General features: G+C 35.3%; 2 protein-coding genes across 2 annotated transcripts in view; both read left to right on the plus strand.

Annotated features, from left to right (window-relative positions):
- Positions 1–16,178, plus strand: part of LOC145305883 (uncharacterized) — a 150,952-nt gene that overhangs the window by 53,201 nt on the left and 81,573 nt on the right. The window lies entirely within an intron of this gene.
- The window catches only part of Fim (plastin-2 fimbrin), a 53,418-nt gene that overhangs the window by 21,902 nt on the left and 15,338 nt on the right, over positions 1–16,178 (plus strand). Inside the window, exons 9-22 of the mRNA XM_080147731.1 lie at positions 4,514–4,598; positions 5,144–5,216; positions 6,929–7,002; positions 7,640–7,746; positions 8,800–8,882; positions 9,389–9,444; positions 9,821–9,862; positions 10,369–10,474; positions 11,182–11,259; positions 12,230–12,362; positions 12,880–12,968; positions 14,865–14,926; positions 15,223–15,311; positions 15,882–16,009. Coding sequence (XP_080003857.1) covers positions 4,514–4,598; positions 5,144–5,216; positions 6,929–7,002; positions 7,640–7,746; positions 8,800–8,882; positions 9,389–9,444; positions 9,821–9,862; positions 10,369–10,474; positions 11,182–11,259; positions 12,230–12,362; positions 12,880–12,968; positions 14,865–14,926; positions 15,223–15,311; positions 15,882–16,009 — 1,205 coding nt within the window. The remainder of the gene's footprint in view (positions 1–4,513; positions 4,599–5,143; positions 5,217–6,928; positions 7,003–7,639; positions 7,747–8,799; positions 8,883–9,388; positions 9,445–9,820; positions 9,863–10,368; positions 10,475–11,181; positions 11,260–12,229; positions 12,363–12,879; positions 12,969–14,864; positions 14,927–15,222; positions 15,312–15,881; positions 16,010–16,178) is intronic.

A 16,178-nucleotide genomic window follows, 5' to 3' on the forward strand; every position in this document is an offset into this window, starting at 1 on the left:
TTGTTATATTATCACAACCACGACATCCCCTATAGGCAACCAGTCGATACATGATATATGGATGCAATTATACTTTAAGTATAAATTATAAATTTTACTGTAAATTGTAATAGTATTTTTTGTAAACGGATGGAATAACAGCACGCACAGTGTTTTTACTCGATCCGTATAGCCATATGGCTATTTTCCATTGTAATCATTGTATTCTTCTGTTTTTCCGAAATAAATTATTATAACTGTTATTATTATAAGATAACGTGGTTATAAAGCTTTGGGTACCAGTGTAGTTTACTGTTTAATATCCCTTCCAATACTGAGGAATAAGGGAAAACTACCTTAGCCTTTTTTCACACTCCAAATGCTTTTTCATGATCGCCCAAACAATATGTATCAATTAATCAAGTATTTTCATTGCTTTTGGATGCAATCGTCCTTTTTAGTATCTTTGTCGTTGCCTTTGATTGATTCTTGCATTAAATTTATTAATCTATTGTGTGTCAGTGAGGTATTTTCAGGGAGGGGACTTTACATTATGAGTTACACTGGTACCCAAAGTTTTATAATGGCGTTATCTTATTCATTGACTCAAATTTTGGTTGGTTCTAACCTAGTAGTGTCAAAACTTTTCTATCAATGATTTTCATCTGCAGAGGGGGTAATTATGTCAATCATCATTTGTCACTATGGTAAAAACATAAATTTATCATCTATTGTCTTATCCCTGATGATATCTGGGTATTGTAGATCAAGTCGGCAAAACGAAACGTCTTTAAAGGCTGCTTGCCGCGGCCAAACGGCTTGCCGCACAATCAATGGGCCAAATGTGATAATAGTTATTTCTTTCATCGTATTATAAACGGCTTTCCGCGTATATAGAATGTACAATTATAAGATTAAAACTAGTTTTTTTAGCCCCGAGTTGCCGAAGGCACGGGCTAAAAAAACTGGTTTTAATCTTATGATTGTACATTTCTATATTCGTAGAAAGCTGGATAAAATACGATGATAGACATAGTTTTTTCGTATGGATGAGAACCGGTTCCTATCCACCGGATTCGAATGAATACGAGAAAATTTCTTTGGCTGGCCTAGGAGTTAGGGACCCCTAAGTTTTACAGAATCATTTATTTTTATTTGAGGCTTTCATACTAAACTTGGCCCTATCTTCTTGCAGGATTAAATCGATAAACATGGACGTACAAAAAAATAGGAACCAATAAATTTAGGGCTTCAAGTCCTGGAATATCTTCACAAAGCTCCCCCCCCCCCCCCTCCCTCTCTCAGTCAAATACTAAGCCCTTAGATGTAAGTGGCGAAGCCTCTACTATAAAAAAAATAATATGCTTATGTGTTTTTTTTTATCAAAGTTTTAGATATGGTTAATTGGTTTCTACTTAGTTTAATCTAGAATACATTTACTTAGCAAAATTATTTGAAAAACACAAGAAAAACATTATCCATAACCAGCGAATTCTCTTCAACAAAAGCCTTTAATTTTAGATAATCAAGTTTATGAAATATGTATCAACAATATAAGAAAAAAACAACGATCAAACATTTTAGACAAAAACAGTAATTTTTAATAATACTTTTTTGTGGACTAGTGGATGCGCCTTAGCGCTTATTGCAGTAGAATAATTTAAACATCCATTTTAAGTAAATGGCCTGAAACCATCCCGGATCGCTAATTGGGTAATCAATCTGTTTATTAGTTAGCGAGATTATAAGGGGACAGCTAAACAAAAAAAAACTTATTACAAGTAGGGGTGAGGGGGGGGGGGGGGAAGATAAGACGACCCTATACTTTTAATTTTTGTCTTGAAAAAAAGTAATTTCTGTGTGGGGGATTTTTTCCTGAGGTAATTTCTCTTACGAGGGTGGAAATACCCTCCCCCAAAATAGTTACAGACTTTCTCTAGACCTATAAGAAGTTTCACTTTAAAAGAGAACCATGTCTGTTCAGTGCCAGAGACTCACAGAGAGACATCTTGTTACTTTAGTATAATTGTTATAAAAGATTTTTTTCAAATATAAATTCTGGTTTACGATGGCCTTTGCTGACATGATTGAACACAGTGTGTTTTAAGACAGATAAAGAGAGGACAATGGTCTAATCATTACACTAGTTCCAGAAGATGTATAATAACGTTTTCTTATTCGTTGGCTTTACAAGTTTGGGGACTATAGTGAATTTTGATTGGTTGTTTCATTAAGTTGAGTGTTTAAACGCTTCAACCACTAATTTTGATCTACAAAAGGGGCAATTTTGTGTATCATCATTGGAAATATACATCAATTTATCGTCCATTGTCTTATTTCTTTAGATCCCTGGTTTAAAGACGTTGTATGCCAAGGTCAATATGCAGGCTAAAACATTTGCTAATGTCTGAATCCAGCGTCTAGCAGGGTTAAGGGATATGTCCGTATAAATCGAAATTTTCGTCTGTAACACTTTTGGGAAAAACGTGATTTTCTCGGCTTTTATAAAAGACAGACGGCTGAAACTTCTTGCCAACATTCACTTACTTCCTGTCACTGTGCAACTTTAAAAGTAATAATCTAGTGCCGGTTGATCAAAGATAACCCTTACCCCTCCCACCTCATCTACTTTTGAGGGTGTATTTTCCTATTTGTAATTAATGTAGGGGGTCCCTAACCCTGTGGGGCTATCCAGTACACAATAAGACCTAACCTAACCTGACCTAAAGTAATAAACAAACAAACAAACAACCTTTCCAATTTTTTTCTTCAAAAATTCACTTATGTTCTATTTATTTATTGTAAAGACAATGTTAAATGATAAAATTTGATTGAGTGGTACTATCCCTGTTCCCTGAGATTTCTCTTTATGAAGTCTGTGCTCTATTAATGTTTTTAGTGGTACTATCCATGTTCCCTGAGATTTCTCTTTATGAAGTCTGTGCTCTATTAATGTTTTTAGTGGTACTATCCATGTTCCCTGAGATTTCTCTTTATGAAGTCTGTGCTCTATTAATGTTTTTAGTGGTACTATCCATGTTCCCTGAGATTTCTCTTTATGAAGTCTGTGCTCTATTAATGTTTTTAGTGGTACTATCCCTGCTCCCTGAGATTTCTCTTTATGAAGTCTGTGCTCTATTAATGTTTTTATTGAGTGGTTCTATCCCTGCTCCCTGAGATTTCTCTTTATGCAGTCTGTGCTCTATTAATGTTTTTATTGAGTGGTTCTATCCCTGCTCCCTGAGATTACTCTTTATGAAGTCTGTGCTCTATTAATGTTTTTATTGAGTGGTTCTATCCCTGCTCCCTGAGATTTCTCTTTATGAAGTCTGTGCTCTATTAATGTTTTTATTGAGGGGTTCTATCCCTGCTCCCTGAGATTTCTCTTTATGAAGTCTGTGCTCTATTAATGTTTTTATTGAGTGGTTCTATCCCTGCTCCCTGAGATTTCTCTTTATGAAGTCTGTGCTCTATTAATGTTTTTGCATGATAAGGTCTATACATACATACATATATGAGTACAGGGGCGCATTTAGTACTTTTGGGGGGTTGGGCACAAAGTGCTAAATTTTTATTACTTCATTGGGTAGCTGTGTTTAGTGCCCTAGGAAAATTGGGATAGCAATTTGGCCTACCTATTCTATTGACATCATAGTAGAGGGAAAGAGAAAGGGAAGAGGAAAAACCCCCTAGAAAAGAGATGGATTATAGGGTACTTCCTGACGTCAATAGAATAGGTAGGCCAAAATCAATGACACATTTTTCTAGGGCACTCTAGACAGCTACTTTTATTTGCCAAATAGGAGTGGAGATTTTATTTTTATTTGGGTCGATTTTCCTCTGTAATTGAATAGGGGGGTGGGGGAGTGATAAAGGATAATATTTTATTATTTTTAACACTAAATATACTCTTTAAAATAATAGAAAGTGTAATTTACTGTATAAATAAAACCCATAAATAGTAATTTTTCGATTTTTGGGGGGGGGGGGGTTAAAGAAACTGTCGACACCTAATGTTCAAAAGAGGTCTACATATTTAACATCTTCTATAAAACTTTTAAACAGGCGACGGGGTGGGGGGGGGGGGCTCACACCCCCTTGAAACGCCGACGCGTATATTCATGCATGCCTATATGTGTGTGTGTGTGAGGGTAAGTGTGTGATGGTGTGTATGAAATGTTTTGTTCACCATATTAGAGCATGTAATATATTTATTTATGCACAGCACAGGGATAACACAATATACTTGATTCATAAAACTTTTTTTTATTTATGATTTGGGATTTTGGGCTATTTTTAGTCATGAAGCTACTCTATAATTCGAAATATCCATCCATTTGTCCGTATGTTAGAAACGTTAAAGAAAAACGTGAATATCTTTGCAGCTATTCAAGATAGAAGTTTGAAATTTGTTGAAAAGAATCCCTATACCAATGAGCAGCCAGTATTTGTCCAATTGTCAAAACATAATTTTTGTAATGAATAGTGTCATTATTGTTAATGTTTAATTTAATTTCATATATTTCATTTTCAGGTACAACTCATTCAGTGAGGTTTGAAGAACAGCTGGCCTTCTCTGATTGGATCAATACAAATCTGGGACATGATATCAATCTAAGGTAGGTCCTCTCTTATTGGTCAGTTTTATAGTTGGCATTATCTGATTGGATCAATACAAATTTGGGACATGATTTCAATCTAAGGTAGGTCCTTTCTTATTGGTCAGTTTTAAAGTTTGCCTTCTCTGATTGGATCAATACAAATCAGGACATGAGGTCAATCTAAGGCAGATTATCACTTGTTAGTCAGTATTAAAGTTTGCATTCTCTGATGGGTCAATACAAATCTGGGACATAGTATTAATCTAAGGTAAATCATCTCTTATTGGTCAGTTTTAAATTTGGCATTACCCTTTCTAATTTGTTAATTTTTCGGGTCAAAACTTTCCTAAAATTGATGGAGTTGTTTGATTTATTTACAAAAAATATGACTTTGCTCACTTGAAATTATTAGAAAATTAAAAAGAAGGTTAAATAGATTTGGAGGTTCTCTTTTAAAGAAAAATAATGTGAGCATCATATATGTTTAATTCATTTCGATAGTTATACATTTTTCACAGGTGAAAATTAATTTCTCATTTCTTATCCACATTTTTTTATTTTAGTCATTTGTTACCCCTGGACAGTGAGGGAATGAATTTGTACGAGGCTGTCAAGGATGGAATTCTACTTTGCAAGGTAAATATTTGTTACCCCTGGACAGTGAGGGAATGAATTTGTACGAGGCTGTCAAGGATGGAATTCTACTTTGCAAGGTAAATATTTGTTACCCTGGACAGCGAGGGAATGAATTTGTACGAGGCTGTCAAGGATGGAATTCTTCTCTGCAAGGTAAATATTTGTTACTCTGGACAGTGAGGGAATGAATTTGTATGAGGCTGTCAAGGATGGAATTCTACTTTGCAAGGTAAATATTTGTTACCCCTGGACAGTGAGGGAATGAATTTGTACGAGGCTGTCAAGGATGGAATTCTTCTCTGCAAGGTAAATATTTGTTACCCCTGGACAATGAGGGAATGAATTTGTACGAGGCTGTCAAGGATTGCAAGGTAAATATTTGTTACCCCTAGACAGTGAGGGAATGAATTTGTACGAGGCTGTCAAGGATGGAATTCTACTTTGCAAGGTAAATATTTATTATCCTGGACAGTGAGGGAATGAATTTGTACGAGGCTGTCAAGGATGGAATTCTTCTCTGCAAGGTAAATATTTGTTACTCTGGACAGTGAGGGAATGAATTTGTATGAGGCTGTCAAGGATGGAATTCTACTTTGCAAGGTAAATATTTATTATCCTGGACAGTGAGGGAATGAATTTGTACGAGGCTGTCAAGGATGGAATTCTACTTTGCAAGGTAAATATTTGTTACCCTGGACAGTGAGGGAATGAATTTGTACGAGGCTGTCAAGGATGGAATTCTTCTCTGCAAGGTAAATATTTATTATCCTGGACAGTGAGGGAATGAATTTGTACGAGGCTGTCAAGGATGGAATTCTTCTCTGCAAGGTAAATATTTATTATCCTGGACAGTGAGGGAATGAATTTGTACGAGGCTGTCAAGGATGGAATTCTACTCTGCAAGGTAAATATTTGTTACCCCTAGACAGTGAGGGGATGAATTTGTACGAGGCTGTCAAGGATGGAATTCTACTTTGCAAGGTAAATATTTATTATCCTGGACAGTGAGGGAATGAATTTGTACGAGGCTGTCAAGGATGGAATTCTACTTTGCAAGGTAAATATTTATTATCCTGGACAGTGAGGGAATGAATTTGTACGAGGCTGTCAAGGATGGAATTCTTCTCTGCAAGGTAAATATTTGTTACTCTGGACAGTGAGGGAATGAATTTGTATGAGGCTGTCAAGGATGGAATTCTACTCTGCAAGGTAAATATTTGTTACCCCTGGACAGTGAGGGAATGAATTTGTACGAGGCTGTCAAGGATGGAATTCTACTTTGCAAGGTAAATATTTATTATCCTGGACAGTGAGGGAATGAATTTGTACGAGGCTGTCAAGGATGGAATTCTACTTTGCAAGGTAAATATTTATTATCCTGGACAGTGAGGGAATGAATTTGTACGAGGCTGTCAAGGATGGAATTCTACTCTGCAAGGTAAATATTTGTTACCCCTGGACAGTGAGGGAATGAATTTGTACGAGGCTGTCAAGGATGGAATTCTACTTTGCAAGGTAATATTTATTTCAGTATGGATTCAAAACCGATTAATATTCGCTAGATTAAAACCAGTTCTGAGCAATACTGAAAAATCATTTCTTGTTTTGTACAAAAAAAAAACTATTTTCCACGAACAATAAAATAAAATCATAAAAGTAATGCCAGTTTGATTGGCCCGAGCCTTCGGTCACTAAGTTATTTGTTTGTTTAGATTATCAATCACAGTTGCCCCGATACCATTGATGAGAGAACCATTGATATGAAACCAAATAGTGTATATAAAAGGTAAGAGAGAGAGAGAGAGAGAGAGAGAGAGAAGAGAGAGAGAGAGAGAGAGAGAGAGAGAGAGAGAGAGAGAGAGAGAGAGAGAGAGAGAGAGAGAGAGAGAGAGAGAGAGCCATTGGCCCATTGATATGAAACCAAATAGTGTATATAAAAGGTAAGTCCTCATTGGTTTGCTAAGAATCTTTGGGTACTTTTAATGAATTTTGATTGATTGGGTTTAGAATGACAGTGTTTTAAACCAATAATTTTATTATACAGAAAGGGTAGTTTCAGGGACGTCCAAGGGAGGGTAAAGGGGTGATTAAGCCCCCCCCCCCAAAAAATGATTTTTTTATTTTTAGCCTCCCCCCCCCCCAAAAAAAAAAAAGCTAACACTTCAAATAAAAAAAGCTTAGACGTTCTTGGGTAGTTTGTTAATTTTCATTAATGTATCGTCCATTGTCTTAAAATCAGTGGAGAGAGGGAGATAGAGAGGGAGAGAGAAAAAGAGAGATAGAGAACCGAATATAGAGCAGCATTACAGACAGGAGGAAGGACAGAAAGAGAGAAAATCTTGAATGTACTTTCCCTAGTGGTCATAAAGTTTAAGCTACATTCAGTGAATGAGAAAATACATAAAGATCTTCGATATTTGTAGGTATGAGAATCTAACTCTGGCATTGAGTTCTGCCCAGGCCATCGGAGTCAACCTGGTCAACATTGATGCTAATGATCTGACACAGGGCACACCACATCTGGTTTTAGGTAATTCTATTTAACACGACACCTCGTAATAAGCTTAGATTCCTATTGGTTGATCAATATTACGAAACCTCTTGATTAAGCTGGATTCTTATTGGTTAATTTTCTATTTCACATTCCTTTATCGCGAAGCCTATTGTCAAAGCCGTAATAAACATGGCTTTCTATTGGTCATTTTTTTATTCTTTCATTCATCGCATAGCCTATTGGCAGAGAAATAATAAACTTGTCTTCCTATTGGTAAATTTTCTCTTTTGGCTTTATTCACCGTAGTCTATTGGTAAGGTAATAATAAGTTTGGATTCCTATTGGTAAATTTTCTATAATGCGAATGAGCTAATTCTATAGGTTTAGTCATGATAATCTTGACTTTCTAATTTGAGAAACTGAAAAACTCTAGCTTTGTTAGGTAGATTTAAGAAATAATTCTAAAATACAAAAGGCAAAGATTAAACCAAACAGAATGGCTTTTATGTTTTGGTATACAATATCTTTATGATCATTTTTCTACATTAATGATAAACACCTGGCATAGCAGCAGTAGGCAGTTTTCATTTATTTATTAAATTATCAGAATTGCATTGTTCAATCAAATATCTCTGGAACAGTGCCCTGGATTTATTAATATTTATTAAGGTTTGCTGTGGCAAATCATCAGAATTGGATTGTTTAATCAAATATCTCTGGAACAGTGCCCTGGATTTATTAATATTTATTCAGGTTTGCTGTGGCAAATCATCAGAATTGGATTGTTCAATCAAATATCTCTGGAACAGTATCCTGGATTTATAAATATTTATTTAGGTTTGCTGTGGCAAATCATCAGAATTGGATTGTTTAATCAAATATCTCTGGAACAGTGCCCTGGATTAATAAATATTTATTCAGGTTTGCTGTGGCAAATTATCAGAATTGGATTGTTTAATCAAATATCTCTGGAACAGTTTCCTGGATTTATTAATATTTATTTAGGTTTGCTGTGGCAAATCATCAGAATTGGATTGTTTAATCAAATATCTCTGGAACAGTTTCCTGGATTTATTAATATTTATTTAGGTTTGCTGTGGCAAATCATCAGAATTGGATTGTTTAATCAAATATCTCTGGAACAGTGTCCTGGATTGGCCAATCTATTACAGGTACAGTTTAATAGATAATTAGAAAGATAGATTGATAAAAATTAAATAGAAAGATAATTATTAAGTAGATAGATTAATGTTGGATAGATAGATAAATAGGCAGAAAATATATACGGAGAAATATATTTCAGAAAAATGTAGCTGTGTTTAGTGCCCTGGCAAAATGGGGATTGATGTAACTGCTTTTGGCCTACCTATTCTATTGACGTCAGGATATACCCTATACCCCATCTCTATTCTCTTTCTCCCTTTCCTTTCTATTTTCCTTCTACTATGACGTTAATAGAATAGGTAGGCCAAAAGCTGCACTGTGACATCTATCCCCCCATTTTCCTAGGGCACTAAACACAGCAACAAACTTAATTAATAGATAGATAAAATGAAAAAACAGTTATAAAAATGACAAATTTATGATATAAATTATGGAAAACTAGATTATAAACGATGTAAATTGTAAACTAAAAAAATATTAGAATATAATGTAAATAAAGAGTTTAATATTGCAGGGTGGAGAACAGTTAGATCAATTGATGAAAATGTCGCCCGAGGCTATTCTACTCAGGTTAGTATCACACACTTTCATTGCTGTGCTACTTTTCAAAAAGATTGTCCTTGTTTTTTAATGTAAGTGTTACGTAAGTAAAATTAGGAGTTTCAAGGATTTTAAGAACAAACCATATCACCCCTTCTGTAGATTAAAGTTAGTTATTAACATTTAATCAAAATCCAAGATGTTAAGAACATCAGACGCGGTTTAAAAAATACAAACTATGGTCTGAAGTAACTGCATAATCAATATCATTTGTGTTAATTTCCTATTTTGGATTAGAAAAGTTTCTTTAAAGTTATAAAATTATAATTATATATTCTTGGGAGACCTTAAATATAATATTTGAAAAAATATTGACAAAAATTATTTATGAATGAATTAATTTCAGATGGGTGAACCATCAACTGGAGAGAGCTGGGGTTCCCGCCAGGTATAAAAGTTCATAAAAAGTAACAGGATGTTTGTCTGTGTGTTTCTATCGAAGGGTCTTGCTAACCGCTGGACCGATATGATTCTCCTTTACTGTGAAGTTTCTTATTATCGCGTTGTTGATAAATGAACTTCTATCCTTTCTAAATTTTACCTATGTACTAAAGATAACGTCATGCTAAGTTTATAATCGATAGGACAATTCTAACATGCCTATCATATAAAAAAAAACAGAAATAATCATGATAGTTTAGTGTGTTTAGTGCCTTAGGAAAATGGGGATATATGTCACCGCTTTAGTCCTACCTAGTCTATTGACGTCATAGTAAAGAGAAAGAGAAATAGAAGCTGTAAAGAATCCCCATATAAAAGAGATAGGATATAGGGTATTTCCTGACGGCAATAGAATAGTTAGGCCAAAAGCAGTGACATCTATCACCATTTTGCTATGGCACTATAGAATTAGACAGCTACATTAGGATAAAATGCTGATTTTAACTTTTTTAGGATCAACAATTTTACCAATGATATCAAGGATTCTGAAGTTTATACTCATCTTCTACATCAAATAGCTACCCCTGACTCTGGAGTCAATAAGGATGCTCTTCTTGAGGTAGATAGATAGATAGCTAGTTAGATGGATAGATAGGTAGATAGATAGATAGATAGCTATATAGATAGATGTATACAGATAAATTTTTTCTTCTACATCAAATTGTTACCCCTGACTCTGGAGTTAATAAGGATGCTCTACTTGAGGTAGATAGATAGATAGGTAGTTAGATGGATAGATAGTTAGACAGATAGGTATATAGATAGATGGATACAGATAAATTTTTTCTTCTACATCAAATTGCTACCCCTGACTCTGGAGTTAATAAGGATGCTCTACTTGAGGTAGATAGATAGATAGGTAGTTAGATGGATAGATAGTTAGACAGATAGGTATATAGATAGATGGATACAGATACATTTTTTCTTCTACATCAAATTGCTACCCCTGACTCAGGAGTTAATAAGGATGCCCTTCTTGAGGTAGATAGATAGATAGATAGATAGATAGATAGATAGATAGATAGATAGATATAAGAATAGAGAGATAGAAGGACAGACAGACATAATGATGTATATTTTGTCTTATCCATCAAAAATACATAATAATATATTGGCTTTAAAAACATAAGTAAAAACTTAAAGTCTATTTTCATTTCACATACATAACTTAATTAGACAAGATCTTTTTAGTACCTTAAATTGTTCCTAAAATGGTAAATTTTATTATTATTTCAAATTTAAATAATTTTAATTTTCTTTTATTAGAATGATTATCTGAAGAGAGCCGAGATGATGTTACAACAGGCAGACAAACTTGGATGTAGAGCATTCATTTCTCCACAGGTACTTAAATAGATAGACATATGGACAGACAGATAGATAAATGTACTGATATTTAGATGACAAACTTGGATGTAGAGCATTCATTTCCCCACAGGTAATAGATAGATAAATATGTAGATAGATAGATACATAGAAATACAGATAGGTAGATATATATATGCAGGTGGATAATATTAAAACAGGCAGTCAAACTTGGATGTAGAGCATTCATTTCTCCACAGGTAATAGATAGACAGACAGACAGATAGATAAATGTACTGATATTTAGATGACAAACTTGGCTGTAGATCATTAATTTTTCCTCTCTAACTTAGATAGACAGACAGATAAGTAGATAATTAGATGGATAAGTAGATAGATAAGGTGATGGAAGTAGATGGATGAGGTCTCTGTGCGCGACAACTCTCCTGGAATATTACCTAAACCTTTTCTAAGGTATGGCTTTGTTCTAACCATGTCAATGGAATATAAATTTTGGATAGATTCGAACCATCAACCCTCAAACATGTATTGACTATTGACTCTAGGGGCGTGGTGACGCTTCGGGCACAAGTCCTCTCCACGTCACCTTTGAACATACTCTGCATTTTAAAGTGCAGAGTAACGCGCTCAATCGCCTAGGGTATCAACAACACCCATCAGACAACCAACCCTTTGATTGCACGACCTTTGTCTTAGAAGTCCTAACTGTGCATGGTAATGAGTTGCGCCTGTTTTGGGCCAAGGCATTCCTCTACTCTAACTATTTGTATCGAGCATCTGACATAGCAGCAGTAGGAACCATTTTAAACGTCTTCAGTTATGACGCGGTGTCGGACCGAGATTCGAACCTATCACCTTCCGACGACGAGCGGATGCGCTACGTGTAGAGCCACGGTCGCGGGTAACCCACAAACATGTAAGCAAGTGTTCTTCTCAATTACCCATCAAATTCTTTGTATCAGATGAACATCTTTCTTGTTTATTCTAGGATGTAACAGAAGGAGTGTACAAGTTGAATCTTGCCTTTGTAGCAAATCTTTTCAACAACTGTCCATCCCTGGATAAACCTGACATTGATTGGAATGATATTGAGAACATGGAGGAAACCAGAGAGGAGAAAAGTAAGTTAGTTTTAGTAGCGCAGCTACTCTATCATTTCCTTTGTCTGTCAGTCAGTACGTAATTCTATGGGGGAAATTTGATTCACCGTTAATAGACATACACTTTATTTTTAAAGGTTATTTTTTCTTTTGTGTAGTTTTATTGTTACACTTTTAAAACAACCAAAATATTGCTCGATTCCCTTATACATGCAAAATTAATTAATACTTGATTGTCAAAATTAGAAATATCTTCATGTTCTAGAATAGAGTATCTTATTAAAAGTAAGGCATATATAGAATAGTGTTTTTGTCACTAGGGGCCACTTTTAAGAGAGTAGGAATTTCGCCCTCCATCACATATTTAAGTTTAGAATTATAAAGTAAAAAGAAAGGGATGATTTCGGTTTTTAGAGTGGTGATATTTCACTGTGAAGTAGAACCATTGCATATTGTTCCAATGGTATCAAATATCTTTCTGTACAAACACATAGAAAAACACACTTTCTTCCTTTTTACATAATGATATAATTTTCAGCATACCGTAACTGGATGAACTCTCTGGGAGTGTCTCCCTATGTTAACTGGCTCTACTCGGATCTGGCCGATGGTCTCATCATATTCCAGGTATGATATCATATTCCAGGTATAGTAGTGTCTCCCTATGTGAACTGGCTCTACTCGGATCTGGCCGATGGTCTCATCATATTCCAGGTATAATATCATATTCCAGGTATAGTAGTGTCTCCCTATGTTAACTGGCTCTACTCTGATCTGGCCGATGGTCTCATCATATTCCAGGTATAATATCATATTCCAGGTATAGTAGTGTCTCCCTATGTGAACTGGCTCTACTCGGATCTGGCCGATGGTCTCATCATATTCCAGGTATAATATCATATTCCAGGTATAGTAGTGTCTCCCTATGTTAACTGGCTCTACTCTGATCTGGCCGATGGTCTCATCATATTCCAGGTATGATATCATATTCCAGGTATAGTAGTGTCTCCCTATGTGAACTGGCTCTACTCGGATCTGGCCGATGGTCTCATCATATTCCAGGTATAATATCATATTCCAGGTATAGTAGTGTCTCCCTATGTTAACTGGCTCTACTCTGATCTGGCCGATGGTCTCATCATATTCCAGGTATAATATCATATTCCAGGTATAGTAGTGTCTCCCTATGTGAACTGGCTCTACTCGGATCTGGCCGATGGTCTCATCATATTCCAGGTATAATATCATATTCCAGGTATAGTAGTGTCTCCCTATGTGAACTGGCTCTACTCGGATCTGGCCGATGGTCTCATCATATTCCAGGTATAATATCATATTCCAGGTATAGTAGTGTCTCCCTATGTGAACTGGCTCTACTCGGATCTGGCCGATGGTCTCATCATATTCCAGGTATAATATCATATTCCAGGTATAGTAGTGTCTCCCTATGTGAACTGGCTCTACTCGGATCTGGCCGATGGTCTCATCATATTCCAGGTATAGTATCATATTCCAGGTATGATATCGTATTCCAGGTATAGTAGTGTCTCCCTATGTGAACTGGCTCTACTCGGATCTGGCCGATGGTCTCATCATATTCCAGGTATAATATCATATTCCAGGTATAGTAGTGTCTCCCTATGTGAACTGGCTCTACTCTGATCTGGTCGATGGTCTCATCATATTCCAGGTATAGTATCATATTCCAGGTATAGTATCGTATTCCAGATATAGTAGTGTCTCCCTATGTGAACTGGCTCTACTCGGATCTGGCCGATGGTCTCATCATATTCCAGGTATAGTATCATATTCCAGGTATGATATCATATTCCAGATATAGTAGTGTCTCCCTATGTGAACTGGCTCTACTCGGATCTGGCCGATGGTCTCATCATATTCCAGGTAAAGTATAGTATCGTTGTTGCCACTATAAAGTTCAAGTCATGGCTGACATTTTTTGGACATGCCATTATTTGATTATAATCCACATTTGGACTAAAACAATACCTCTTTATTTTAGGTTTCATGATTTTCTGATAATAAATATTACATATTGTTACTTTTTTCATTTATTAACTGCTCCCTAACTCCCTTTGTCCGTTTGTCAATCCATGATTTTTGTGCTTTACTTTCATGTAAAGATATTTTATAGATCCACCAACCAGACTTGTAATTTCCATCTGTATAAATTTAAAAGACTAAGGTGGCTAGGACATGTGCTCAGAATGGAACGTAATAGGATTTTTAAAAAGTGCCTAAGATGGAACCCCATTGATAAACGTAGACAGGAAGGACAAAAAAATTCCTATAGTCACAGCACTGAAAATGACCTAATTGAATTAGAGTGAACATTTGAAGAAGCTGAAGCACATGCCAAGGACATGACTTCATAGAGGAACAAGGTGGCCGTATTCTCTGGACTACATAGTCAAATAAAGAGCTGAACTGATGGTTTAGCGTACATTTAATAACCTTAATTAAGACATCAATCTATCTAAAAAGTCAATAATCTTTTTATTTTAGTTGTATGACATCATCCAGCCAGGTCAAGTGACATGGCCCAAAGTCCACAAGAAGTTTAACAGGTAATCATGCAAGATAGATAGATAGATCAGGCAATCTGTAACGGGAAATGTAATTTCTCCACTGCTATTAAAGATAGAAGATTTCTATGACATATGCTCATCTAGTCAATACATTTTTTTCTGTCATCGTTCCTTTAAGAAGACTTAAATATTTTTTTTAAAGTTTTTGTGATTTTCTTTGAGTTTTTGCATTTTCTTTCTTTTCTTTGTTATATAACGAAGTAAATAGTTTTCAACTTATCCTTTTGTCCTTTTTGTGCTTCGCTACTTATCAATGTTGTTAACCTTGTAACTAGAATGAAGAGATACATGGAGAAGCTGGAGAACTGCAACTATGCTGTGGACCTGGGAAGGAAACAAAAGTTCTCACTTGTTGGAATAGCAGGTTTGTACAAAAACTTGGAAACAGCTTATAGTGACTAATATAACATGACGTCATACAATACAAATAACCAATGTTTGGCTAGTATACGTACATTTGTATTTACCTATGGTAAAATGGTCTATCATTGGTCACTTGAATTGTATGACGTCAATTTAGACACTGTAAGCTGCTTCCAAGTTTTTTCTAAAAAATGAGATAATGAAAATAATCAAAACATTTTGTCTAAACAATAATCAGTTTTTGATAAAAAGGCTACTGTTAAATGTTTGGATCATGTGAAGGAAACTGAGTTGCGGGTTTCGTCATATTTTCACAGTGGATTTTCTCCTATTTCTAGCACCTGCAGGGGGGAGGGGGCTCTATCCTTGCGGGGCTAATTTTCAAACCCTACATGGCAATCATTCACATATACCTAACCTAAAATAACCTATTAAAAGCTACTGCGAAAATTCGACGGAACCCGGTTCTTTGTGTCCTTTAAAAAAAAATACAATATCAGTTCATTTTACTGTCCGCGGAAAGGTGTCTATAATATCATGCAATAAATAACTATTCTTCAATTGCTTGTAGGACAAGATATAGCAGATGGAAACTCTACTCTAACCCTGGCGCTTGTCTGGCAGTTGATGAGAAGCTACACCCTGAACATGTTGTCAAGCCTGGGCACTAACAAGCAAGTGGAGGCAGAGATTGTCAAGGTAAAACAAATATAAATATAGATATTAGCTTATAATTTTCAAATTGTTATGAATTGAATACAATTAATAGATCCTCAGTTCCAATTAAGATGTTAAAAAATTAATATATGGCTTGTAGTAATGTTTTTAATCTTAATTTTCAAAATTTTCTATTGTTTTTTTTTATTAA

This window comes from Acartia tonsa, chromosome 14 (assembly GCF_053477335.1).
Source record: "Acartia tonsa isolate MP-2025a chromosome 14, ASM5347733v1, whole genome shotgun sequence".
NCBI classification, from domain to species: Eukaryota; Metazoa; Arthropoda; class Copepoda; order Calanoida; family Acartiidae; genus Acartia; species Acartia tonsa.